At 34.4% G+C, this 27,549-nt stretch overlaps 2 protein-coding genes across 5 annotated transcripts in view; one reads left to right on the top strand and one right to left on the bottom strand.

Moving 5' to 3' along the window:
• Positions 1-27,549, top strand: part of ANO3 (anoctamin 3) — a 356,947-nt gene that overhangs the window by 239,397 nt on the left and 90,001 nt on the right. For all 3 annotated transcript variants that reach the window (XM_025356153.1, XM_025356152.1, XM_025356154.1), the window contains 3 exons: positions 1,652-1,786; positions 7,554-7,650; positions 13,637-13,697. In XM_025356153.1, coding sequence (XP_025211938.1) covers positions 1,652-1,786; positions 7,554-7,650; positions 13,637-13,697 — 293 coding nt within the window. The remainder of the gene's footprint in view (positions 1-1,651; positions 1,787-7,553; positions 7,651-13,636; positions 13,698-27,549) is intronic.
• On the bottom strand, positions 12,952-26,459 carry MUC15 (mucin 15, cell surface associated). 2 transcript variants are annotated; one of them, XM_025356156.1, is made up of 5 exons: positions 26,232-26,347; positions 21,261-21,345; positions 19,408-20,144; positions 17,059-17,208; positions 12,952-15,144 (listed from the first exon to the last, which is right to left on the bottom strand). In XM_025356156.1, exons 3-5 carry the CDS (start codon positions 20,099-20,101, stop codon positions 14,984-14,986), a joined length of 1,005 nt encoding a protein of 334 aa, XP_025211941.1. In that variant the 5' UTR covers positions 20,102-20,144; positions 21,261-21,345; positions 26,232-26,347; the 3' UTR covers positions 12,952-14,983. The 2 variants fall into 2 exon arrangements, with proteins under 2 accessions (XP_025211941.1, XP_025211940.1); XM_025356155.1 differs by lacking the exon at positions 21,261-21,345 and having other exon boundaries at positions 26,232-26,459.

The following is a 27,549-nucleotide window of genomic DNA, read 5'->3' as shown; positions in this document are numbered from 1 at the left end:
TTGTGTGATGGGTAGTTACCCAACAGCAGCCCCCACTTCCTCCCTCTTCCTCCTTGCTCTGTTTGGAACACAGGAATCATAGAAGATTGTGAGTACCAGCGCTCTAAGGCAAGGACATTTTTTCATTAGCCTCTTTTACATGGCACCAGCTCCTTCTTCTCCTGACACAGATCTGAAATCTACTTTTACTTAGGTGACTATACTTCACCAAATAATATTGTTGCTTCTCTTAATCTTTAACAATGTGTAATTTAAAATATCTATCTATATCATACTGATGTAGATGATACTGTCTATATCCACTGATTTGTCTGTGCAATCCTCTGTCATCAAAATTATAAAGGTCCTCTACTGTGTTAGTAACATGTGCTAAAAACTTTGCTCCACCCCACAGAGGAACACTTGTTCAAGCAAACAATTTTTTTTCAATACCTGTTAATATCATAAGTTTCCATCTCAAAGTAGAATGTTATTATTGTATAAGAAGTGAATTTTCTATTGATCTGTGTTTCCTAGGAGAGAAAAATAAAATGAAAAAAACGGAGAAGTGATGCTTGATGGATGATTATTCCAGGTCTACACGCAGTAGAATATGCAAAAGATTTAATTGGCACAACACAGAGAATGAAGCAGAAAGAGAATAGTTTTCAGAAAGAGAAGCCTTGTTAAGGAAATATGACAAGAGAATTTTCTTCTTAGCAAGAATCACTGCTCCGTGCAATATTCCCAAATCAACTTTGAAGTGCCCATCTTTGTTGCAGGAACAAAACTGTGTGTGTTAAGTAACCGTCTTTAGAAGATGGAGACCAAACAGTGATAAAGAAGTCAGGAAATTATCATTTTTAACCAGGCCTTTAATACCGACAGTGGGTTAAGTGAAGAAAGAGCAACTGAGTAGTTATTAGAACTGCGTTATTTCTCTGCCATTTCAATTTAAATGATATTCATGAGCTAGAGGGGAATTAAATGCATTAACTCTCTTAGGGTCCTTCAGTACTTCCTGTGATGGTTACTAGTGAAGCAACACACAGGTCTACCTTTCAGCAGCTTACAATCGTATAGGGAGAAAAAGGAATGGAAGAATGACCGGTAATTGCCATACATTTTTGTAAGTTTAGGGACAGCATTAACCAGGGTAAGTCCTGCGTGCTTTGGAAACTGCAGAGTTGAGCTTTGTTGAGGAAGATGTGACATAATAGTGCACATTGTGTCTAGCCTAAGGGTGTCTGGTGAAGGGTACAGATGGAGAGAGAAATCTAACCTGCTCTCAGCACCTACCTAGAGGGGACACCTTTTTCCAATTTTCATGAAAGCTATATGGTTTAGAGCAGCTCTGTGATGTGAAAAATGAAAAGGGATGCTAGTAGGAAGATGGAGAAAAGCAAGGTTTATGAGCCATGTTAAGAAGTATGGCATATACATAAAGACATGTGACAGAATTGCCCCTATATTGAAAAGGTTTAAAAATAAACAATATTGCCATTATTGGATTAATTAACAAGCAGGAGTATTAGATACTGTAGATGGAGCTGAGGAGGAACCGAGTGTAGCCTCAAGTTTCCGTCTGAAATTCTGACTAGGTGTGGCATCAATAGTTGTAATATTGCTTATGTTGCCTTAACTCAGTCTAAGGATTTGCTTTCTCATGCAGGCTATACTTTGGTGAGAAGATTGGACTATACTTTGCTTGGCTGGGATGGTATACTGGAATGTTGATTCCTGCAGCAATTGTTGGTTTGTGCGTTTTCTTCTACGGATTATTTACAATGAATAAAAGTCAAGTAAGGTAGGCTATTAAGAGACCTATTAAAAATGTTTGGCCTGTCTTCTGAGTGGGCAAAAGTTTAACGATAATGCTGACTATAAAAAACAAATGGTTGATGATACTACAATTTAATTTATTTGCTATTTCTGTTTCTTGGCTTTTTTTTTTTTTTTTTTTTGGGTAGGAAGGGAACACTATTACAAAAGGTCATTTTAATACTTTTATATGCAAACTATCTTGAGTAATTTCCAAGAATGTTTACGTAAAATTCTTCTTTCCAGTATATACCACATAATTCAAAAATTTGATAGTTTTGTGTGATTTACATTTGCATAATATTTGTTAGTCTAGAAGGCCCTCTCGATGTATTCATTCAAATCATTATAATAGCTATAATTTATAATTTCAATTTATAATTTACAAAGTCCTTCCAAATACCTTGTTTCATTTGCTATAACCTTCACTACCACCCTTGGAGATGCATAGCTCTTTTTGCACATGAGGGAACCTAATAGACTTAAAGATGTCTAAACAAAACAATTATACCACATAAATTCTGCTCTACGCAACCTCCTCTACTCTCCTGAGTACATGACAGATCATAACATACTTTCTACTTTATTATTACTCTCTGGAGGAACAAATATTTATAAATTTTATTTAGCATCCACTTAAGATATGGAGATTGTAGTGAAATCAGGTTTGACAAAAGTCAAACATATATCAAAATAGTGATGCTTCTGTTAAAGTTGAAGTGACTTGAGATTTGGAAATAGGAACAGTACATTATTATTCAGCAAGGACGAGAGTCACCCTAACATTAAATAATCTTAACAGCATTTTCTATTTCAATCACAAGTATATTATCAACTTTAACTTTGTAAGGTAAAATTCAAAATCTGAAAAATATCTCTCCCCCTTCTTTCAAAGCTCAACACGTTCTTCTCTTTTGATCCATCTTTTAACCGTGGCCTCACTACCAGATACTGAACATGACAGTTAATGTTAAGATTATATTCTTCATGAGATCATAAAAATTAATTTCCCTGAATTTTCCTTAATATAATATGTATATGTATGTATATGTACAGTAATTATGCTTAAAAATGAAACAGCTTTATTGTCCGATAATTAAATCCTATTCAGTAATCAAATTGCTTGATTTGATATCTCAGAGTCCCCTTGTTCTTCATGAATGCCGAAAGCTAAATAACATGAAAACAAAGAAACACCTACTGCTCAAACCCATTTCATCTAGCCATGGGTTAATTTCAGGGTTTTGCAAACTCATTACCATCCTGCAAGGTAGCATCTTCCTGAACAAACTTCTGCCCACTGGAAACATCCATCCTCCTTTTGGGCATTTGCCCATATTCTGTTGTATCAGTAACATCTGGGGCTCCGAAGAAAGGTTGTGGTTTAGAGTTACAATGAATTGGAAAAAAAAGTAAACCATTTTAAAATGTTTTAAAATATGGAAAATGATTCTTCAAGTTGGTCCTGTGGAGAACATATTAACAAAATGTTAGCATATGATATAGACTTCCCAGCTCCACCACTACAAAGCTGAAAATGAACAAAGAGGAATGAAGGGAATGGATTTGCTGTTTCTATTGATTTATATACCAATGGAGTAAATTAGGCTCTTTTTGTATGAGATAATTATTCTTTAACCTTTAGTACAAGGAGTGTTCTAAAAGGCATTAGCAAACTCTTTTCTTCAGTGCTGTATGGTATTATATTACTCCCACTTCTGTCACACTATAATTAAGATCCTGTCAGACTTTCTATTCTAAACCAAGATAAGCAGCACTGAATATCTTGACTGAAAATTTGGGGACTGAAATTTTCCATTCAAGGTGTCAGACATGGTTGAGTTGTAGGTGTTATCATGGTGGGTGGGGGAAGGAGAGCAATCTTTTATTTTGTGTTGACTTATGTTAGTATAATTTTATTAAGCTCTTTTTTACTTGTTGCAGGGTAGAAAAACGTTCCAAAGCTGCAGATGTGGCTCTATTGATTATGTTTCTACCAATTAGGTCCAACTAAATTAAGATCATGTTTCTTAATTGCCTTACACTTAATTATAGAAGTATATAACAATCAGGTTTTAGATGACTGTATATACATACGTGTATATATTTACATGTATACACTGGTCTTACATGGTGAAATATGGCCATATCTGTGCCTGGGAAAAGATACAGGAATTTGAAAATGAACAGGCACAGATACGTGTGGCCTGGTTTTTAGGCCCTAGGTTTCAGGAACCAGGAAACAGACCTGAAGCCCCAACTGTCTGGTCTGTTCTTACCTTTTCAGCATCAGAACTCACCAAGAAATGAATGTGGTTCTCAATATTGACCAGATTTTTAAAAGTCTTTGCTTCTTAGAGGATTTCCAAGCCCTCTCTTGACACTGTGCTTAGCAATAAGTTTCTTTCATTTATCAAGTGCCTGCAATGTGTAAAGTACATTGTAAATATTTTTAATCTAATATCCCAGTTAGATATCCTCATATAAGATGAATAAATTGATCCCCTAAAAAAAAGTGACTTGGTCAGGGACTATATCTAGTAAGTGGTCAACTAAGTTTCAAACGTATTTCTGATTTTTAAAATTGTCAATAGTATTAACAACTATATGATTATGATTAATATATAATTAATTACAGAAATAAATTAATACCATCAATTAATGTTTTATTAATTTATATTCAATTATCAATTGATTATTAATAAGTGTTTATTGGTGATGAGAACACAGTGTGAGATCTAGCCTCTTAATAAATTTTTAAGTGCACAAGACAGTATTATTGACCACAGGCACAATGTCATACAGAAGTTCTCTGGAATTTATTCATCTTATATAACTGAAACTTTTTGTCCATTTTACCCTCCATTCCCTCCTTCCCCTAGCCAATGGCAACCACCATTTTAACTCTGTTTTTTGTAAGTTTGACTATTTTATATACCTCATATAAGTTGAATTATTCAGTATTGGTTATTCTGTGATTGGCTTAATTCACTTAGCATAATTTCTTCTAGGTTTATCCATGTTATCACATATGGCAGGATTTCCTTCTTTTCTAAGACCAAATAATATTCCATTATACATATATACCACATTTTCTTTCTTCATTCATCAGTCAATAAACATTTGGGTTGTTTCCATATCTTGGATATTTTTAATAATTCTGAAATAAATGTGGGAGTGCAGACAGCTCTTCCAGATCATGATTTCATTTCTTTTGGATATGTATCCAGAAGTGGGATTGCTGAATCATATGGTAGTTCTATTTTTGATTTTTTGAGAAACCTCCCTACTGTTTTTCGTAGCAGTGGACCATTTTAGATTTCTACCAGCAGTGTGCAGGATTACAATTTCCCCACATTCTCACCAATACTTACTTTTTTTTTTTTTTTTTTAAGGAATAGTAGCAATCCTAACAGGTGTGAGGTGATTTTTTTTATTGTAGTTTTGATTTGCATTTCTCTGATGATTATGTACGATTTTAAAAGCAATGATTTATCCATAATGCCCTACTGGTTTTCCTTAAACCTAGTTTCACACTTTTCTCAAAAAAAGTGTACCATAAAGCAAATATTTTATCTTCCATTTTTTATCATGTTAGGTGGATTATAAGGAAGCATGAGGACCCTCAAGTGAGTGGGTCCAAACATCCACCCCAATATGGAAAATTTCTCACTACTTTTATCTTTAATTGGTAGTAATGATGATTTCTTTGGAATCACACTTGATGTGTATATGTAGCAATAAATACAAAACAAAAGAAAACCACAATTTGAGTGGTTGTTTAGATTGTCAAGTACTACAGAAGAAATTAAGAAACACTCATGATGGCAACTCTCCCTTCCTCTAGTGGTTAAGCAAAGTCAAAGAAACTTGTGATACTCTTAAATATTTTAGACTAAAAAATGTCAAAAGTTGTGTGATGTTTTTTGTGTATCATGTATCAAGTTGAGCTTTGAGTGACTTTCAGAAAATGAATGAAATGATTCTACAGTAAAAAGATTCTGGAATTCTAGACTTGGTGCTTCAATAAATCTAAGCTTTTGATTGACCCCATTTGGAAATTGAGAAAGATTATGTCATATAAACAAACTTCAATACCTTTTTAGTATAAGATTCTAAAGCAGGACAAATTGTATCATTTGTGAAATAATGAATTATGTTAAAAAGCTCATTTCAATTATTTTTTTCACCAAGTGTGTTAATAGTTCTTATTCCTACAAATTACTGGTATTGACACAAGAGGAGATATAATCTTCTCTTTCTTTTTGGTTTTTAATATGTATATTTTACCTGCTTTCTCCTGCTTTCTGTAGACATCCTGATTACTAGTAAGATGATGAGTGTGAAAGTAGAAGAGCCATAGTATATGTAAGACCCATTTCATCATTGTGATCATTAATAAATTATTACTTGATAGAAAAGTTCCCTTAAACTGTGAAGCGAACTTTATCTGTCTTTTAGATATAGTTGATGGAGAACTGGATCTACAATCAGAAAACTTAAGCTTGGGGTCCTTGAGATACCTCTAGCTAGCTCTATAACCTTGAGCAAGTTCCTTAAATTGAACATTGTTTTTCTCTTTTTACTGGAGATAATTTCCGTTACCCGAGATTGGAGTGAAGACTAAACAATTTGACAAACATAAATTCATCTTGCCCACTGTAAAGCATTATGTCACTATGTGGTATTATTACTTAACTATGGATCCCCACTTTGGCTTGAGATTATATACCTCCCATACTTGAAATACACATTGAAATGCATACGCATTCTTTTTTTTTAGTTCAATTACAAATGTGTAAAAACAAGAAATCTTGCTGTAAACATTGCTAATTAAACTTGTATTAAAGGTTGAATCCAGACACATTTTCTAAAGCCTTTAAATTCCTCTCAACATTTCTAAAGAAGATTTAAAGACAGTTAATTCAGGGGATACTAAATGGGAAAGGGCCATGTATGAGAAGAAAGGGCATAAGGCGTCCTGCAAATAAGTTGCTGAGAGCTGTGAGTCTTTGAGGCTTTTCGGAAATGGTTACTGATGTGTTAGTGCTGTCACAAAGTCATCTAAAATGTATGCTGAGATTGTTTTAAAGGCAGTGGACATAAAACTGAAGAGATGTATCATAAAGTTACATTCTAATAGAGAACATATTTACATAAATATAAACTATGGCATGTCATTGTGACAGTGTATGTCAAGGCGCTGCAAAAGACCCCCATAAACAAACATAAAAAAGCAATTATTTTAATCTCCAATGAACATTCTGCACCAACAATACGTACTGCAGTGGGTGTTATAAATTGTATGATCAACAGACTTGAGAAATCCAAATAGGTTTGATTCCAGCTCAGCCACTTCCAAGCCTGTGAGTTTGGCTAAAACTCCATTGGAGTTATATATACCTCACAAGATTATCCTGAGTGCCGTGAAATCATGTATAAAAGTGTCATTGTAGACAGAGTTTCACCAGATATCACACAAGTGTAAAATATGGCCTGTTATCATTATAATTATCTTGACAACATTTTCTAAAATTAAAGAAACAAACCAAAACTTTCGCATCACAAATACTCTGAAGTGTTTGAGTTGGAGTCACACCACAGTGCCCAACCACTCCCCACTATTCCCATTGCTTCTTCTTTTCCTCTCTGCCTTGCTGCTTCCAACAGGATTTGCTGCAGGGGCTAAGTGAATTTCTAGTCACAGTTTCATGCTATGATTTTATGGGGTTTTTTTCTTTTTTTTTCTCAAGCCAAGAAATTTGTAAAGCCACTGAAGTCTTTATGTGCCCTCTCTGTGACAAGAACTGCTCCCTGCAGAGACTCAACGACAGCTGTATCTATGCCAAGGTGAGTGTGTACCCTCGCATTCTCCTCCCTGAGCGGTACTGAGAAGCAGGCAGTAAGAAGTCCTCCAGTCAAAGTTAAGTGTTCTCAAGAGTTTCAACCATCGTAAGTGCCATTGACAACTGAATAAAATGTCAGTCTATTGTAATTACAAAGCGAGTATACTTTTATTTGAACATTTTTGTCTCCCTTTGTTTTTATAACTGATTTTTGCCACTGTAGATAAACATAAACTTCCACGTGTAATTATATTTAGATTCCTTTTAGGAAACAGTTACTTCTATTGCTGTTTACTAAATTTGTATGTTACATGAAAACTTATGAAGTTAAAATACTTCTATTGGTACAGAGAAAATGAAATAACATTCAAAAAGTCCCCAAATTGCTGTCTATGAGAATTACCTGAAGGGCTTTTAAAACTCCTGAAGCTCAGATCAACCCCAGAGCAATTAAATCAGAACCTTTGGGATTGGAACATAGATATCGGTATATTTCAGATTTTCCAGGGTGATTTCAGTGTTCCTCCAAGTTTAAGAAACACTGAATTCTACATTATTATTTTTGTTTGTAAAACAGTTTTATAGAAGTATAATGAACATGTAATGAAATATACCTATTTACAGTGTATGAATTGATACATTTTGCTATATGCGTGCACCTGTGAAACCATTAGCATAATCAAGATAATGAACATATCATCTCCAGCATTTTCTTCACGCCCTTTTAATCTCTGCCTCCCTGACCTTCCCCTGTGCTCTAGCAGCCGACTGCTTTGTATCATTATAGATACATTTGTATTTTCTAGATTCTTGTGTAAATTGAATCATGTATTTATGTATTTTCTTCTGACTTCTTTCACACAGCATATTTATTGAGATTCAGTCATAATGTAGGATTTATCAATAGATCATTTTTATTGCTGAACATTATTCCATAATATCTATACTGTTTATTTCTTTACCTATTATCAAAATTTTTGATTGTTTCAAATTGTTACCTATTTTAAACAAGTTTTCTATTAACACTCATCTACAAGCCCTTGTATGGACAAGTGCTATGATTTCTCTTGGGTAAATACCTAGGAGTAGACTGGTTAGATTACATGGTAGGTATATGGTTAGCCTATGAAAACCCTGCTAAACAAAACCGTTCCTATGTATTTATACCTTTTACATACCTACCCATGGTATATGACAATTCCAGTTTTCTGTGTAGTCACCAAGCCTCAGTGTGGTCAATCTTTATGAATTTTAACAATTCTAAAGCTCTTTCTGTGTACGCTACCCCAGTCACTGTGCATAATGAGGGTTCCCAGTGGCTGATGGGAACAGGCACTATTCCTGACTCCAGTCTCTCAAATGGCACTTTCCTTAACAGATGGTTTCCTTGCATACATGCTCACTGAGTACTGCCTAGGTTGTTCTTCTCTACACGCTGAGAACTCTTTAAGGCAGTAATCTGAGTAGTAATAAAGTGAACGTTGTTCATTTTCTGTCTCTCATTGCCCTTTGTTGCCTGATGTCTACCATCTTGTAATCTGTTGTTTTATACATTTTGTGCATTTTGGGGGTGTTTCCAGCATAGGGATAAAATCAATCCCTCTTACTCCATCATTTCCAGAAGTGGAGATCTCCATACAATTAACTTTGACAAGGCTGGGTGCAAAATCCAAAGCCACTCAGTGTCCTTACTACAAGAACATAACTTAGTAAAGTTAAAGTCTGTTTTGTTTATACTTTAATTTCAGAATAAATGTTTAGTTTTTCATTCTTTTAAATGTTCCATAAAGATGATAGGGACTTAGAAACATGGTTATCTTGTTTGGAGGCAGCATTTTTCTCATCACGTTTTGCTAGAACCAAGTGTGTTAAGAGTTATTATATGTATATACATATGTCTCTCTCCTAGCCTATGTATTTTAGACATATAACAGCGTAGAAATGCCAAAAATATCCAGATACTTCTTCTTTCACTTGGACATATCTAATAACACACACTGGCATTATTTTAACACTGAAGACAAGAAATATCCACATATGGCAGAGTGATAAAGTGAGGAAGCCGTCCAAGGAAACACTACATCTAGGGTGCTTTTGTCATCATGCAGTAAATACATCTCTTCTTTTCTCAACAGAGAAAGGTACATTTAAGGACAGGGATGACTCACAAAGAATTCACTTAATAACTTGTATAAGGAAAGTGGAAAAGTTAGCTTGCAAAGGAGAATATTGCCTCGTGGAAGAATGTAAGAAATACAACCCACTAGGATGAAATGTCTTTTAATTGTTCCTCTAAGATAAAATGTAGCTACTTGTTTTATACCTTAAAAATAAGAGTTCCTCTTCCCTTACTGGATGGAAATCAACAATCTATTTTACTATAAATTTTCATATTTAAATATCTCATAATTTTTCGATGGGTAGAATCAGATATAAGGGAGCAGATTTTTGCGAAAGGTACAAGCCAACAAATCTAGGATCATCTAGAAGCAAAATCACCTGGACACGTGATCTAGGGAGTTCTCAATTCAGTTCCTTACAGAATCCATTACTGCTTGTGACAAATAAAAGGAAATCAAATTTTCCATTTTATATTGAAAAGGACGTGTGTACATGTAATTATTCCCCTTTATAATTTCAGTGATATGTCTGCATGAAAATAACTGGTCCTATCATATGATAAATATTAATATTTAAGTACATTAATGTTTCCTTTCATGACTACTTTTATTTTAGTACTTAAAAGAATTGGAATTAGGACATTTTTGCAATTAAGTAATTTCGTGATATTTGCACTGACACTACGTTGTCAAACCCTATGATGCTAGGAATTCTCATCTAAGGTGAAATAATTAGCTAGAAGGTCCTAAGCTGTTTTTCATATAATTAAAAAATGACCCAACCCCTTGAAATTAAGTCTTATTCATAGTAATTTTCCTAAAGAAAAACTTGTTTAACAAACATTTACTCAATACCCAGTATGAACCTCAGGCTGTATACTGATTTGAGGTTACAACAGAAGCAGGAGAGAAGCTGTTCTTTTCAAGAAACTTCATTGAAAAGAAAAAGAGTATGTATAAGACTGTACATCTGATCATCTCGAACATTTGTGATAAAGCAGGTTTCTGGACCCCACTTCCTGAAATTTAGAATCAACTGGTCAAGGGTGAGGCCTAAAACTCTCTATGTTAACAAGCTCCTCAGGTGACTCTAATTTCTAGGACCAAATTTTTTAAAGATACGTGGAGAATAGTCTGATCAATACCTATTTTGTATGTAGCTTCTGCTCAGGTCCAGCAAATGAAATGGTTATTCAGGTTTCACCCTGCCCAAGAGTTAAGCAATGAGGAAGTGAAAGGGCGTGACCTCCAGCTTCAATTCTGACTCCCTGCCCTCCAAGTCTCCAGTAATAGCTCTGCGTACATGGTTGAATCTGCCAAGGAGTCACCTTGTTCTCCTTATCCTGGAGGGACTTTAGTGGGATATAAGTGGCATTTTTCAGAGCCTTATGTTTTTCTGAACTTATAAAGCAATTTTAGAGCAAGACCCAGCAGGTATAATGCAGAAAACATAAACTTTCAGCTTCCAACCTAATAAGAAAGCTATCTCTTTAACAGTACCCACATTTATTGATTTGTAGCCACACTCAGCTCTTCAAGAGAAATCAGGTGTCAAAGAAATTGGACAATGTGTACTTAAATCAAGCTTTGAAGCTAAGTTTGTGATCTTTATATGTTATGCCTAGTCACATTAACAGTGTTGACCATAATGCTTGCTATGGACCCTCCATTCATAAAGGCAAGCTGTTTTTCTAATAGAGTAATTTCATGTATTACATATGTAATCATATATGGAGGACAAGATTCTTTTTGCTTTTAGAAAAATCTTCTATGCTGCTTATGGAATTTTCTCAATATTTTATTTGGGGTTTCTTCAATATAATAAGTGTTCTTATCCTATTAGACAGAACTCTGCTTATCACTTAATTCTCCTGTCAATCACCCGTGATCTAAACTTGAGCCATTTCACAGTAAGCTTGACTCTTCCTTCGCTCTTTTTCCCATTTTCATTCAGCAGCTCATATGTCAGCACCCTAAATAAAGCCCTTAACACCTCAAGCTATAACCACTGACTTCGAGCTGTTCTTGTTGTCTCTATGATCTCCCATATCATAATACATCCCATGTGTAATAGCTTGGTAAATCTAACACATGATTAAACATGGTTGTACTCTTCCTTAGAGCAAGTTCTGAAGTCTTCTCTAATGCTCCTTCTAGCTTTATCTCTCATTAGATGTATGTAATCCCACATTACAAGAATGTTACATGTACTCCAACTTTATCTCATGAAGGTGTTTCTAAACTGTTAATGTTTAAATTTATTGACTTAAAATGCCTGAAAGATTTGTTAGCAAACCCAGTAAGAAAAAAATTGAGAAGCACTTTAAAGGAAAATACTACACAAACCATGACAAGTTCATGCAGCACAATTGTTACTAAGGATGGTTTTTTATTTGCCACTTTTCTAAAAGCATGGCTATTTCTAGAGCAGGGGAGAGCCATTATTTCTTGGTGACCTTTAAATCCCCACAGTCTGTTCTAACACTCTTAAGAGACTGTTTCCTGTATGATGTTGGTTTACAAAGGAAAACAGACAACTGTTCAACTGTTCAGCAGGCTCAGGTGTCTCTGTTGGACGTCTTGAGAAAAAAAAATTCTGGATTCCCTGCTGGGTATAATTTTATGAGCTCTGTGGGATAATTTCTTTATGATCCTTTTCTCTCCTGATATAAAAGTACACTGATGATTGTTTTGAAAACCAATTTTGATATTATTTTTTAGAAATGCCATGCCTTAACCAACAATGAATTTTAGAGCCATATGGGACATTTTGCACCTATCCACCAACCTTCAAAGGGAGCACTTCTTTTCTATGATGATATTATCAATAATGCCACGTTATAGAAAAATACGTTTTATGATGACTTGCTTTACGTATATTTTGCAGTGTGTTCCAGATGTTACAACTGAAATATATATTACTGTTATTTTAATGCTCTCATTGAGCACCCTCTGGATGTCAGATTGAGCAAGGACACAATTCCATTCCAACTTTCCTTATAATACTGTACTTTAGCCCATGATTGTCCTTACCTTCCTGTGAGGACAATGCCCCTATTTTCTCTATAGTTTCTATGGAATTTTTGTGCTGGCTGAACATTTTTTGCCTTCACTGTGTTAGTTTAATTTCTCTCACTAAGTTACATATATACTGAGGGCATTATGCAAATGCAAACAAGCAAAGGTAAATTGAATTTATACTTTATTAAAATCAAACAATACTTACAAGCCTTAAAATTTGATTCAATAACATTATAAAACTATGCATCCTTCTTTATGAAGTATCAGTTATCTGATTATAAAACACTTTGTTTCATGAGTATCCAGTGATTTCTGAAACTTTTGAAACAAATTAAGATGGGATATATTACATCTTATAGCCATTATTGGACCCATCCTACATTTTGAAAGACTAAGAGAATAGAATTAGCTGTTGGAAATGCTGGCTCACTGGAAGAATCCTGCATTTTCCAACTTCCCCACTCCTAGACGTTTTGCTAACAGGAATTGCAACTAGGAATGCCTCACCTGAAAAACTAATTTCATACAACTTTCATTGTAGTTTGACAATCTGTGACCCACAAATACTTCCATAGGATGGTAGAATTTTTTATAATTAGAAATGATGGTGGGGTATAAAGGGAATCAAGAGAGGAGAGAAGAGGGCTAATGTTGTTTCTTTACCTCTCCCCGTGAGAAAAATCGTGTGAAATTGATGCAGGACCCATGAAAGGATTTCATATATAACATTTCCATACTATAAAATAATATGATTCTATTTGAGAAAAAATCATAGTACCTGAGTGCAAACAGTATTCACTGGATTATTATAATCAATTTGCATGACTAATATTTCTGTTTTCTCCTCAGGTGACATATTTGTTTGATAATGGAGGGACAGTCTTCTTTGCTATTTTTATGGCAATATGGGGTAAGTACTTTCTACATTACTTTCTATCCCTTATTTTCTGAAGCTGTTTCTGTGTTTCTACACACACACACATGCATGTGCGCACACACACACACACCATGAATCAATTCAAAAATAAAGCCTCTAGGTTGGTACTTGCTTTGTTTGCTCTCTTCGTACATTCACTGCTTCTTTAGGAATTTAACTCTTGATCTCATCTCTAATCTCTAAAACCTAGACTTTCCTACATCAAGGAACATACTTTTTCTATGAAAGGCAGGTGGTAATTAAAAACAAACTGAAACATACTAGAATCCAAATTAATCTTCTACTATTGCTTATGAAACTGATGCTCAGTAAAAAGTTGTTTGATATTTCCATTCATCTTTTTTAACCTTATAGTTCATACATTTAAAGATGCAGAATCTATTCCATTATGATTGAGCAATAATGTCTAATATAAGAAATCTAGTTCCTATCTAACAACTTAAAACTGTACAAATTATGTACAGGTATATTCTTTGGTTAACTTTTTTTTTTTTTTTTTAACCACGATTCTCATTGAGTTTTTAAGGCACCTAAATAATTGAAGCCTAAGTTATATTAAGACAAGTTAAAATTCCCAAGACCTTTGAAGACTTTTAAAGAAGCTATTACGTTCCTGGGTAGGGTCAGCTTTCCTGCCATGGCCCCGTTGAGTGCAGTCATTGTCAGCTTGGCAACTCAAGGGGCTGATCATGTGTGTGCTGATCTAGAAAATTATAATGTACTAGAATAAGGTCTCTAATTTCTATTGCCTCAGTTTCCCAGTAACAGAAACTCTGGGCTATATCCTCTTTTTAGCTTTAAGTCAAATTTTCTTTAAAAAGCACCCTTTCAATTTTCATTTAAGAAAATGTAATCTTGAATTATGGCACTAGGGCTGCAGACAGAGCAGTAAAGAGTCAACTTCAGTGTTTTAGAATTTCATGGTGGAATAATTTTTATTATTAAATTATCAGGCAGGGCTGTAATGGTGAAATCTTTCAGTTTTATCTGATTCCACAAATATTTTCTACTAAGAAAATAATACTAAAATACAAATTAAGGCTACTTAGTAAATGCCTCAGGATGGCCAAAAATTGTAAGAAAGAAAATCTTTGGATGATACATCCTGTCTACATTTCTGCTACTGGTCTCCTGCTTTTATGATTCTCCTTGGCAAAATCCACATGACAGTAATTTTGTGTAACCTTCTGAAAGATGAATTTGTCACAAGGCTAGGATGTAGATGACACTTGCTGTTTGACGCCTTTTTCCTTTTAGTTCTATACAGAAGTACGAAGTGGAGGTATGTCATCCATAGGAATGCCATCACGTGCATTTTCTTGACTTTCTGGCATGGCTGAATCATTCAGATTTGGATTGTAGTAGCTAGAATTCCCAAAACTCACATCATAAGGTTCCGGTGCATTGTCTAATCGCAGGACTGAAAAAGTAACAAAATAATATTGTTTCAGAGTGATACTCTGAGAGATTCACGTTCAGACATCCACCAAAGTATAGGAATTATTCTAGATGAGAAAATAAGTAGTTTTATATGGGCTTTTTAGATTTTAGTTTTAAATTTTTAAATAAGTAGATGTTTTTCACGCTTCATTTTTTTATAAGATTAAGAGTACAGTTTTACTTCCAAAATTTTACTGTTGATGGACTCAAAGTAAAGGAACTGAAGAAGAGACCACTATACTATATCAATACCTTGTATAAGGAAGTGTAGACAATGCCTCATTGACTTTTGAATCTGATGATTTCAAAGCCTTGTCAATATGTTCAGAATTTGTCACTTCTGGTGTAAAATTTTTTAAGTGAGGTCAATAATTTTTAAATTAATATTATTATTTTACCAAGTATCTCAGTATCTTGATGGCTAAACCATTTAAGGTGGAGGAGATAACAGAAATTTGTGGGAGCTTATGTTTTCTTCTGATCCATTCAAGTTACCATGTACTTGAGGTTTTCTGATTGTTAATGTGGAAATTTAGTTTTCTTTTTAAACAAATAGTCATTATTTCCTAAAGATCTTGAATTCATTTTTCAAAAAAACTGGACATGCACTTGGTATCTTAAGGTACTACAAGGAATAACTAATTATTAATTAAATTAGTAAACTTCACTTAGGTATCATCATTTGCTTATCTACTTATTCCTTTAGCCATCTGTTTACAAAGGAACCTTAAGTCTTTGGGAGAGGTGTCTCAAAGCTGTTTTTGATGGACAAAACAGTTGTTGTGATTGAGTTATTCCTTTATGCCTCTATTGCTGCAGTTTAGATTATATCAATTTTTGATAAATTGAGTTTTTGCATGAGATTACATGTAAAGACAAGATTCTAAGGTTAAAAACTGGATTGAAAAACCACTATTATAAATCCTATCCTTTAATTTTGAAGAATGGTACTTTTTGTTTAATATTAGTTCCTAGAAACCCATAATCAGAATTCAGTTACATTTATAATTAACAGATTTGGTTCAGAATATGAGAAATATATCAGTCATATCTGAACTCATTGAAACTCAGATTCAGTAAGACTTCATCAATGGGACTCACCAGAAGCATTTAACTATTTGTTATGGTGACAAGAATCCCTTGTGCAAACCAGAAGACAGATTTTTTTTTCCCTGAAGTATAAAACTACAGATGAACCAAACATTAAATCAAATATCAAATGGATATTATATTATTAAAGCACAAACTGACAATTTTATTTTTAGTATACATATTTCTCATTCATAGATATTTTTTATTTTTAGTATACATATTTCTCATTCATAGATATTATGGTTGGCCTTTTCCATCATGTGAGTGGAAAATTCCTGAATTAAGCTACAATGTGACTTTATGTGTGCAAATATGCAACTTTTAGATACTTTGTTTTAGAGCCTCATTAAGATGGTTAATGGAGGACTGCTGTTTCTGTATAAACTTTAAAAGAGCTCCAAATTAGAATCAATCTTTGTTCAAATTACTGCTACTTAGTGATCTCACAATGGCAAGGAATAGCTCTGCTGTCACTTGCTAACCAAACTGGTCATTTTTTCTTAATGTCCTACCATTCATTATCTTCCAATTTTATACATATGTTTTAGATTCTTGAATTATGATTTAAAACCAATTTTGATGCAATGAGCAACACTTCAAATGTTTTTTAAATTTCACTCACAGGTTTATAATTATTTTGGTTTTGTTCTTTGATAAACAGAAGATGGATCAGAGTAAGTCTTCAGTTTATTCATTCATATGAATTCTTTTGGAATTACCTTCTAGGCAATGCAGTGAACATTGACATCCTCATTTAATTAAAACCACTGTGCCCAGGTGAAGTATTGAAAATAGCTTTTACCTGGTTCATTTCTGTCGTCATAAAGTCGCCGATGGGAAAATGAATCCGTTTTCCTTTTTCCACACAACAAGTAGCCAACAAGAGTAAGCAATGAGACACCCAGAATAGCACCTAAAATGGCCCCGAATACTATTCCTGTATTTCTATTTTCTACAGGACAAAAAAAATTTAAAGAAATATAAAATGGTTATTCAAAGAATCAAAATCTATACATGTTAACTTTCTATATACCAAAGAATGTTTAACATTTACAAATTAGATAATGATGTGTTTGTGTGTGTGTGTGTGTGTGTGTGTGTGTGTGTGTATGTGTTTTATAAAGTACTGTTTGGGATATATTGGTAAACGTATTTGTTGATAAAACCACACTTCTAATTTTTAATTACATTGAAATACTTCTAAGTCTTAGCTCTATAACTGTCTCTTGTTCTTATTAACATCAATAGCACTGAAATGCCATGTATATACTCCATTAAGATCTAATATCAGTGTTGAACTTTAATGATAAAATGAACTTTGCACTTGTTTCTATAAATAATTCAAAGGTGAAAAGCCAATAGGAGTGAGTGGGTAATAGAAAATGAAAAAACAAATAAGAAGTCACTACAAGGAAAAATCAGTGTATCCTGATAGAGCTTATTTCTAAATACCACAAATAAACCAAGGCAAGATAACTTCAGTGCCTTGCATATCAAGAACAGTTGTCTAGGCCTGAGCTTAAGGGAGTTCAAAATTTCACTGTATTATTATTTTCACTCAGTATCTTATTTGAAGACTAAATTTTCAATAAACTAAATGTTCTCTGAACTGAAATTTAGTACATTTCTCTTTTTTTTTCTTCTCTTTTCTTGAGGTACTCATTAATTAGGTAGCAAAGGGTCTTTCAGGATCTCTGATTCTATATAAAATCTCATTTCTAAAAAAATTAATTTTCATGTTGGAGTACAGTAAAATTGGTAATGAAATAAAAGAGAAGTAAGCTAACTAAATTTTGTTTTTACATAAAATAGCAATGGTAAGAGTAAGTACTCAGTATTCTCAATATGTATATTAGGTTTAGATAGACTAAAAGAGAGGGAGTATTTTTAAAAATGACAAGATATGTTAAAATCATAGTTAAATGTACATATACAATATATTGATCATGGTGTTATAAAAAGCCTAGATTTCAGAATTTAAAACTTTTCATACACACTGGCAACAACATTCACATAGGAATTTGTATATATGATTTGGTTTTTACATTATTAATATAATCCTTAAGTAAGCCACACTGGAAGTGAGTTCTTGAAGGAAAACAAATTATTAAAAAAAACATTTCAAGGGGGGAAAATACATTAGATCTGAAAAAACAAAACATTAATGAATTATTGAAACTTAGTTATCTTTTTTCATTTTATGGAAAAACATAAAACCATTTTTATGTTTCAAATGGAAAAGCCTGACATAATCCTTGAATGAAACATAAAAATGTCCACATAATAAATTGTCTGTGATGGTGACAATTTATAAATTCATTACTTTGTTCAACTTTTTAAAAACTCATATATATATACTCATATATAAAAAACATACATATGAACATATATATGTTCAGTTGTATATATATAAGCTTATATATATATGCTTATATATATAACTATATATATATATATATGTGCAGTTAAATAGTAGTCACATGAGCATGTGGAATTTCAGGTAGTCTTCTCAAGATTCATTGAGGCCGGGCGCGGTGGCTCAAGCCTGTAATCCCAGCACTTTGGGAGGCCGAGACGGGCGGATCACGAGGTCAGGAGATCGAGACCATCCTGGCTAACACGGTGAAACCCCGTCTCTACTAAAAACATACAAAAAAAAAACTAGGCGGGCGAGGTGGCGGGCGCCTGTAGTCCCAGCTACTCGGGAGGCTGAGGCAGGAGAATGGCGTGAACCCGGGAGGCGGCGCTTGCAGTGAGCTGAGATCCGGCCACTGCACTCCAGCCTGGGCAACAGAGCGAGACTCCCTCTCAAAAAAAAAAAAAAAAAAATTCATTGAAAATTGTTACCTAGTATCTCAAAACTATACCATTGCTTTAGTATCCATCTTTTCTTGAACTAACCTAACTTCGCATTTTGTCTCATTATCTCCTTACACTCCCAAAGAGAAATGACTAGTATATGTTCATTGAAGCCCAAAAACCACTTCACTATCTCTAGTGACTATAATGATCATCCCTCAAAAGTGAGAAAATTCGTGCTACTGTGTTCTCCTCTATTTTTCTAGCATGGTGATTCCTTAGACTTACTCTGCATGACTTATTTGGAATTTCAGTTTCACACCAAAGGAAAGTTAAATTCATTTATATTTACCTTTTTGGGGATCTGATGTATTTGGAAAGAGTTTTGAATTATTGGTGAATTTTAAGGTAGGCTGTAGAGTTGTTTTTTCTTGATAGGGGGTAAACCCAGTGAAGCTATCACTGTTTGTGGTAAACCATCCACTTGGTTCCACTATCAAGGGGGTCACAGATGGAGAAGCTGGTTCTGAAGAGAGGATGCTAACTGTAATGGAATTGTTATCGGGAGTTTTCACGGTGTCATTGACCAAAGACCAACTGAAGTTTTCTGAAGACAGAGCAGGTGTAGCATTGGGATGTGCTGAGATGGGCAAAGGATCTTCGTCTGCTATAGGTGCATTCCAAGGCAATTTAGAAACAAAGCTATGGATCAAGGGAGGGCTTGTGGAAATGGTGGGTGTGGGTTTTAGACTGCCCAAAGAATGCTCTGCTGACGAGTTACTGGAGAAATCTGTTATTCCATGGCTTTTGTTTGGTAGATTCAAAGGAGGAGAATGACTCGCCTTGATAGTTGAGGTGGTTATATTTTCTTTATCTGAGTTAAAGTTTGCTTCACTTTCCAAAGAAATAGGTTTATTTCCCATTGTTTTAAAAACTTCTGCAGTGCTCTGTGTTGTGTTTATGCCTTGATTTTCTTTTCCATGGCTCCCCGATAGAAGTGAACAAAACAAAGTTGAAATCAACAGAATTTTGGCTAAGGTCAACATTGTAGGCTTCTTTGGTATTGGTTTTTTTTTTTTTTAAAGGAATCTGAAAGAAAATAACCATCATTTGAATACCTTAATAAAATATTCTGAGTTTTTAAATGGATCTATATATTTTAAAGTAATAAAAATCTAGACATCATATAGAGATGGTAGTGTCATATTTTTATTCCAAAATTGCTTATTTTGGTTATGTACTTAAACTAGTGCCATTGAGTACTACTTTCCATGTAATCTTTCTTCCTTTGTTGCTTCTAGGGAAATGCCATGCAAAAATTTTCTCAAGCTATACACTGCTATTTCAAAGACCATTTAGCTTGGGAAGAGGTGGAAGAAAACCATAAACACCCACCCACTCACACACATATATTTAAAACATGTATATGAGCTGTTAAGTAAAATTTTTAAAATATTGTAAATATAGACCATGTAGAGCTGGCTGATTTCTTCAATCTATTTAAGAAAACACATTCTTTATAAAGATGTCATTTGAAATATTTATTATGAAAATGACATTACTGATTATACATTAAATGCACCATATATTAGGTTTTTTAAAGCGAGTCAGTCAAGAATACCCCTGAATACATTTTATTAGTATCTAGTTTGAATTACTTGAATTTGAATGTATCCCTTTTCCACAATACTTTCCACTTCATGATGTCCTTCTTGCTACTTAATCCCTAATTGGGGAGATTCAGAAGTCTTCTAGATTTAAGGATATTCTTTAATCTTATTCTCTTATTTTATAAAAGAAGAACATGTTTGGGTGTGTGTGTGGAAAAATATGCTAGATAATTGCAGATTGGGTCCTGATCGCCAATCCAGGCTCCTAAGTGTGAAAGTACCAGAATTCATAAATAGGGTGATATAGAAAAATGTTTTGAAATCAGATTTATATTAAAATTCTGGCTTCTGATACAAATAACTCATGAAAAATAATCATCATAATAAGCAGTTGCTTTTTAATCATTATAATAAACTAACTTCAGAGTGTTGTTCTGATGACTGAATGGGCTGACTTAGGTAGCAGCACTCTAAACAATATCTAGCCTAAAGTAAACACTTAATAGATGCTAACCTCCATTTAATATTCAAATATAATAATATATCTACAGCATCTTTTTGGTTACAAAGTTTACAGTATCATCTTATTTGATACAATCCCTTGATGTGGCAAGAATAGATTGTATTATGTCCATTTTGCAGATGAAGAAACTGAAGTTTACAATGGCTAGTAACAGAAGCTGGTAGATGGAAGAGGCAATATTTAAACTGACTCCAATCTCATAAGAGGCTAAAATTTGAAGTGCTTTTACTGGAAAATTTACTTTTTTAAAAAATTAGACTTTTATTTCTCAAGCAATAAAATCTGAGTACTAATTTCATGTTATTTGAATTGAACCTTATTTTTCACTGAAAGCCTCCATGCTGACTGAGAGAGGAAAAGGGAGGAGGTACAACTGCTGTTACTTAGTTCTTTTATTGTGTGCCTTTTCTCAACAGCTCTCTAAAATTTTTACAAATATTTTCAACCTTGTTGATGTGTCATTAGGGTCTACAGAGCTTCTAAACACTCCCACTAGTTACGTGTTGGTTTCAAGTACCAAGTCCCCTTTAACATAATGATTTTTCACATATGGTACAACGTAAATATATCTATAATATATGATAATTATCTTCAAAGTCTGATAGTTCTCTTTAAAAGCTTTTAGCAAGCAATTTCATAACCATGCACTTCCAGAATTGTAGACATATTGTATCTTCCATGCCCGATGGTTATCACTTAAGAAAAACCTACTTAAAAAGAAAAGCAGGCAGACATACGAGGACGTTCATAGTGGCATTATTTATAAGAGCCTCAAACCTAAGTGTTCATTAGTAACAGATTGGATAATAAACTGGGGTGTATTCAGATTGTGAAAATTGATGAGCTAGAGCTGCATGCAACGACGTGGATGATTATCACAAACATAATGCAGCACTTAAAACACCAGTTGTATTGTGTGATTTCAGTATATAAAGTTCAAAAACAGGCACAAAACTACATTGCTACAAATCGGGAAAGTGCTTTATTACTGGAAGGAAACAGACAGAATTGATTGGCTGGAGCATGGAAGGACCTTGTGTGCTGGTGATACTCTATTTCTCAATCTGATTGTGATTACGTAGGTGTTTGTATTTGTGATCATTCTGCTTATTGTTATTTCATTCACTTTTCTGTGACAACTAGGACATTTAGATTGTTCTAAAACTGTTTAACATAACTGGAAAGTATATTACTATTATGCATTTGTTATATCAGCTGCTTTACATGTTTTCTATTTAATGCTAATCAAAAATAAACAAATGATGAAGGGCTTATTAATCCCACTTTACAGATGATTAAGTGGGACATAAATAATGTCAGTAATGTGTCCAAGGACACATAGCTAGTAACTGAGAGATTGGATTTGGATTCAAACCTTGACATGTCTGATTTAAAGCTAGTCAATATTCATCTTTGTAACATAAGTTGCAAAGGAATATAGAATTTGGTACACAGCTGCTTTTTAGAACTTCTTTCTACCATTAGTTTTTTGTTTTTTTTTTTTTAAATACAGCCTCTCCAAATTTAATGATTTTAACCAGAGCAGTTTATAATCCCATTTTTACAAAACACTGAGAATATAAGTCTGTCTGTCTTCAGAGAACCCATTAAATACACTAAATATGCTTTTGCTCTAATATAAGAAAATCACAACAACTGTCTATTATGGTTTCTAGATGGATATCTTTACCGTGGAGTTTACAGATGAGCATTTACAAAGCATGAATGATTATCTCTGGCACCTGTAGTTGACCAATATTTACTTAAACTGATGCCTCACCTAGCACGTTTAAAATATAATTCATTTTAGTTTAAAAATAGTTACGTGTACCTTTCTAGAAACATCTCTCTCCCGTGAACTCTGCAAAGTTTACAGCAAACATAACGGTCCATTTGATTATCTTCTGCAAGTGATCTAATTTGTAAACCGTACTTGGCCACTATTTTCAACATTATTATGGCATTTGATTTATTTTCTCTATATCTAGTTGTTTTGCTATTTTTCTCTTCCTAATAAAGTGGTCACCAGTGGGGGGAAAAATGTCCTTAGCTGTTCTTCTATTTTTCTTATAATATGATATGAGAGACATGGCATTGAGCTTTCATTCCCTGCCTGTAGTGAAAATCTACATATCAAGAGTCAATAAAGTGAATTCTGCTGTTCCTGTTTCACCTTGCCTGTGACATTGAATCACCAAGGGGATCTCTCATTCCTTTACCCAGCTTTTGATTGTAACTTGAAAACCTAGGGTATCAACACCCCAAACCTGCCCAGCACTCTGTTACTGCCTATCATTTATCTCCCAGGAAAAGGAGAGAAAGGGAAGAGAGGGGTAGTTCAGTATATTGTGAATACTATTAAATATTTACAGTTTATTCAGAAATTGATACAGTTACAGATAAGGCTTTTGTGAAGACGGATTGTCCTGACATTGCAGTAGGGAACAAGTTTGCCTCTGCTGCCCAGCTTCTAGGAGAACCAGGTTATGCCACTTACTCAGGCCCCTTTCATCTTAAAGTCGTAGAAGCAGCCAGAAATTGAAGTCATCGCTATTCAGAACCCCACCATGAAATTTTGCTGCAGTAAGGTCCAGGAGATTTGGCCTAAGTTTGACCTCATGCTAACTGAACAAAGCGCTTTGCAAGGGACAAACACCTAATAGAGGTGGAACAGCAACTCCAGAGGGCAACAAATGAAATCTATATATGTTTTATTTTTTGGTGTGCTTTCCTTTAGCCTTTCTCCATCTCTGGAGTTCAAATATCTAACTCTATGCTATATACTTGTTTTATAAAGCTGAAATGATGATGGATTATAGATGGTATGCCTGAGTGCGCCCAAGTTCATCTGTCAGCCAGGTGCACTGTGGGGGCAGACAGAAGGTGGGATGAAAGAAAAGTAGAATTGCAGAAGGAGAGAAATCAGGAGAACCCGATAACATGATTTCACCTCCTGACCTTTGCCTCTTTTTGCATCTGGGTGGTAACTCCTAAGAGGAATTTTGAAGTTATAAAATAGAAACAGGTTTAGGATCATCACAAACTCGAAAAACTTCTAAGGGTAGAATTACTATAAAGTGAACAGAGAAAGAAAGGAGGATTTCCAGTTCCGTTGTGATACCTTAGGATTCTAAACTTTCCTGTATATATTAAATTTTTTCTGTTTCTAAAATTTCACTAGTTTTAAAATATACTTTCATAGTGTCACTGTTTTTAAACAACTCCTCTACACAGAGAGAATGAACACGACTTTCGCCTTCTTTGTTATTGGCACTGAAAGTGGTTTCACATTACTACTTTTGTATGGAGGGCTGCAGAAGGTGATGAGAAAAAACAAAAAACACCTCTGGCCAGTAAGGGAAGCAAACCCACATTCACTGTTCATATTTTTGCTTCCTCTTAAATGCATAAAGTCATTATTCTGTCCAGGCTCTATGTTGAAATCGTGAGTCATACTTATTTTATACCAAGCTTTGGAAATAAGGAGATGTCCTGGTTTATGTCAGGTAATTAACCCATGTAAGGGCAAAGAAATGCTAGTCATTCCAAACAGAATCAAAATCAGAAATCCTAAATAGAATCATCAGTTCAGGTACACTGCAGGCATAATATAAAACATGCTTCTATAGTAAAATCACTGATGAGTATACATGGGGCTGCCTTTTCTCCAAGTTGCATTTGATCATTCTTACAGATCTTAGGCTACAAATTAAGACAGATGGGTTTTGTTTGTCTCTCTAAAGAAAACTCTGTCTGCCATGTAACTAACATCTCAGGAAGAACTTGAGTGTTACTCTGAGTGGCTTTTTCCAGTGTTGGAAAAAGTATTTTTAGTTTCCTAAATGCAAGAACAACAATAAATGAGGACTTTAGACGTCCTTCTAAAAATGCCTCTTTTATGAGGGTTTTGGAAGGGTAGCCAACTAGAAAAAGGATTGTGCCTGAGAAACTTAGGCCTCTCATTTTACTTTTATTTGATGTAAAAAGAAAGAAAAAATAAAAAAGAAAAGCCTGACTTTCTTTCAAGGAAAAAAAAAATTCAGAAGTTTGGGAACATTATTCTGGCTAAAGACTTAGGCTACAGAAACACAGGAAAAATGTAGAATTTGTCATACGACCCACTACCTTAGGGGTTTTCAGTAGTAAACTCCAATACTTAAATAATTAGTGATGGTGTCAAGCTTTGAAAGAAAGAATGTTTCTCTGAAAGAAATGTTCTAGATTGAAATTTTCAAGCATAGGGTTTCCAGCCTTCTGTATCATACTTTAATGTCTATAGGAGCAGCCTCTATAGATTAAATAGAAAGTACATAAATGGAAATCAGCATCCTTTTAATAAAAAAAGAGGCTTATATAGCCACAAAATGAAAATAATTTTCAGAAACTTTACCACATTTTCATTTCATAGGATGTTTTCTGTAGTAACTGATGTAACCTTTTAGATTTCCAGTGAAAGTTAGACATGTACACATATGCTAAATAATTATATGTACTGTACAATAGTTTGCCAACTTTGTAATTAAGAAAACATTTGAAAAAGATGTATAGAAGCTTCTAATCTATTTTATTAGAGGATTTTTTTCCAAAACTATTCTAATACTTAAAGCAAAAACCTCTAACACTTAAAGCAAATACCTTTCAGCACAAATGCATAATTTAAATCTAAGATTCAATTTATATTCATGCTGCCGCTTCCACTTTAAACATTTTGAAACCTTTACTAAGATCTGACTTAAGGAAATTCTATTTCACAGTCACGTATGTTTTAAATAAGGCTTTTGTTTAACTCTTCTGCTGGTTCCGTAATCTAGCAAATTTAGCAGTAATTTTTAAAGCTAACTTATTTAAGAGTGCAAATACTCATTTGGAAGGTAATTACTTAATAAAACAACTACTTGTCTTTACAAGGATTGCCGTAGCTACTTGCCATGCTGTTCTGTCAAAAGTTGAGACCACTGTGATTCTCTTTAGTAAATAAGGAAGAGAGAGAGTGGAGAGTGAAAGAGAGAAAGAGAGAGACCTAAGTACCCATCACACACTTACCTTCAGGCTTAGGAGGTATTTACAATCAGGAACTGAAATATCACAGTTGTCCTGTCTGAAAGCAATCTGTCGTGCATTAGAGAAAACAGATGGGTTAAGTGTGACAATGTCGCACTGAGCAGGAGGGTGCCAGGGAAACAAAATTAGGTGGGGCTGGCTGTATCTTGCTTGTGTAACAGAGCGCCCAGGAACCTGACTGACCTGCTTCTCAGCTGTAAGCATTAAGATATCACCTCATTCAGGCCTTTAACAACAACAACAAAAGCCCAGCCCTCCAGTTTTCATAGGTTGATCGTTTTAGCTTTGGGACAAGGTATTACTCTCTCGTGAGTGGTAGCAAAACATGGGGCATCATTTCCCCCCGCCAAGTGAAAAAAAAGGACAAAGATTTTGGCAAAGTCATCTGGTATAGCAGGAATTTCTGACATGTGCTGGGTCCCCGCTCCTTGCAGGTGAGGAAACCAAACAAGTCATGCCCTGCACTTGTTGCTCTGTGCCAGCCCCACATTCTCTTGAATCATAAACAATGTTTCTGTACTGTAGTTTCTGTACTGTACCCTATGTGTGTACTTAAAGCCTAAGTAGAGAAAATGTAGCGGGGTCAGTAGTGAGGCATCTATTCTGAGGTCCACTGAAATTGTTTAAGAAAGTCCTACCTAACACAGAGTGAATTAGTATGTATTGGGATCCCTGAGAACGCTGTGAGGTGTTACGTGAAAAATCATCATCATGACTGAGATTCGGTTTCTTGCTGACTTTCAGTAGTTTAGAGAGGAACTGGGGCCTGAGAATGGCCATTTATCCTAGGAACCTTCTCGATTAAGTAGTTTCCACCCTGTGTGCTCTCTGCTTTTACTCTCACTTTAGAAGCTGGAGAATTTCAGAAGTGGCCAGGTAATGCTTGATTAAATACTAGAGTTGAATAACAACTTGGCATACTTCCTACACTTCCTTTCAGAGCTTATGAAAGGGAGAAGAGTGAAACTGGGATCTTCTGTACATCAGCGTTTGGGGATGGCGCCAAGGCCCGTTCAGCTCAGTATGCCTGAGGTTCATACTTGGTTTCTGTTGCACAAAGAGATAGGTTTTCAACCGCTGAGCGAGAAATGAAACTTTAGCTAAAATGCAGGAGCTAGTAAGCTTCAAATGGAATGCAAAGAATTTGCCCAGTTAATTGCCCCGAGGAAAGAACAACGTAATTCTATAGTTTTAAATTTTCTGAAGCCCAAAGGCCCCTTCAGAGTTTGATTAGAAATTAAACCAACCCCTAAAAAATACTGTCTCAAAAGATATTTAAGGTGTCTCTACTGTGGTACAA

This window comes from Theropithecus gelada, chromosome 14 (genome assembly GCF_003255815.1).
Source record: "Theropithecus gelada isolate Dixy chromosome 14, Tgel_1.0, whole genome shotgun sequence".
In the NCBI taxonomy this organism is placed as follows: Eukaryota; Metazoa; Chordata; class Mammalia; order Primates; family Cercopithecidae; genus Theropithecus; species Theropithecus gelada.
Note: the sequence above shows the minus strand (reverse complement) of the source record. Positions and strands in the feature narration are given on the sequence as shown.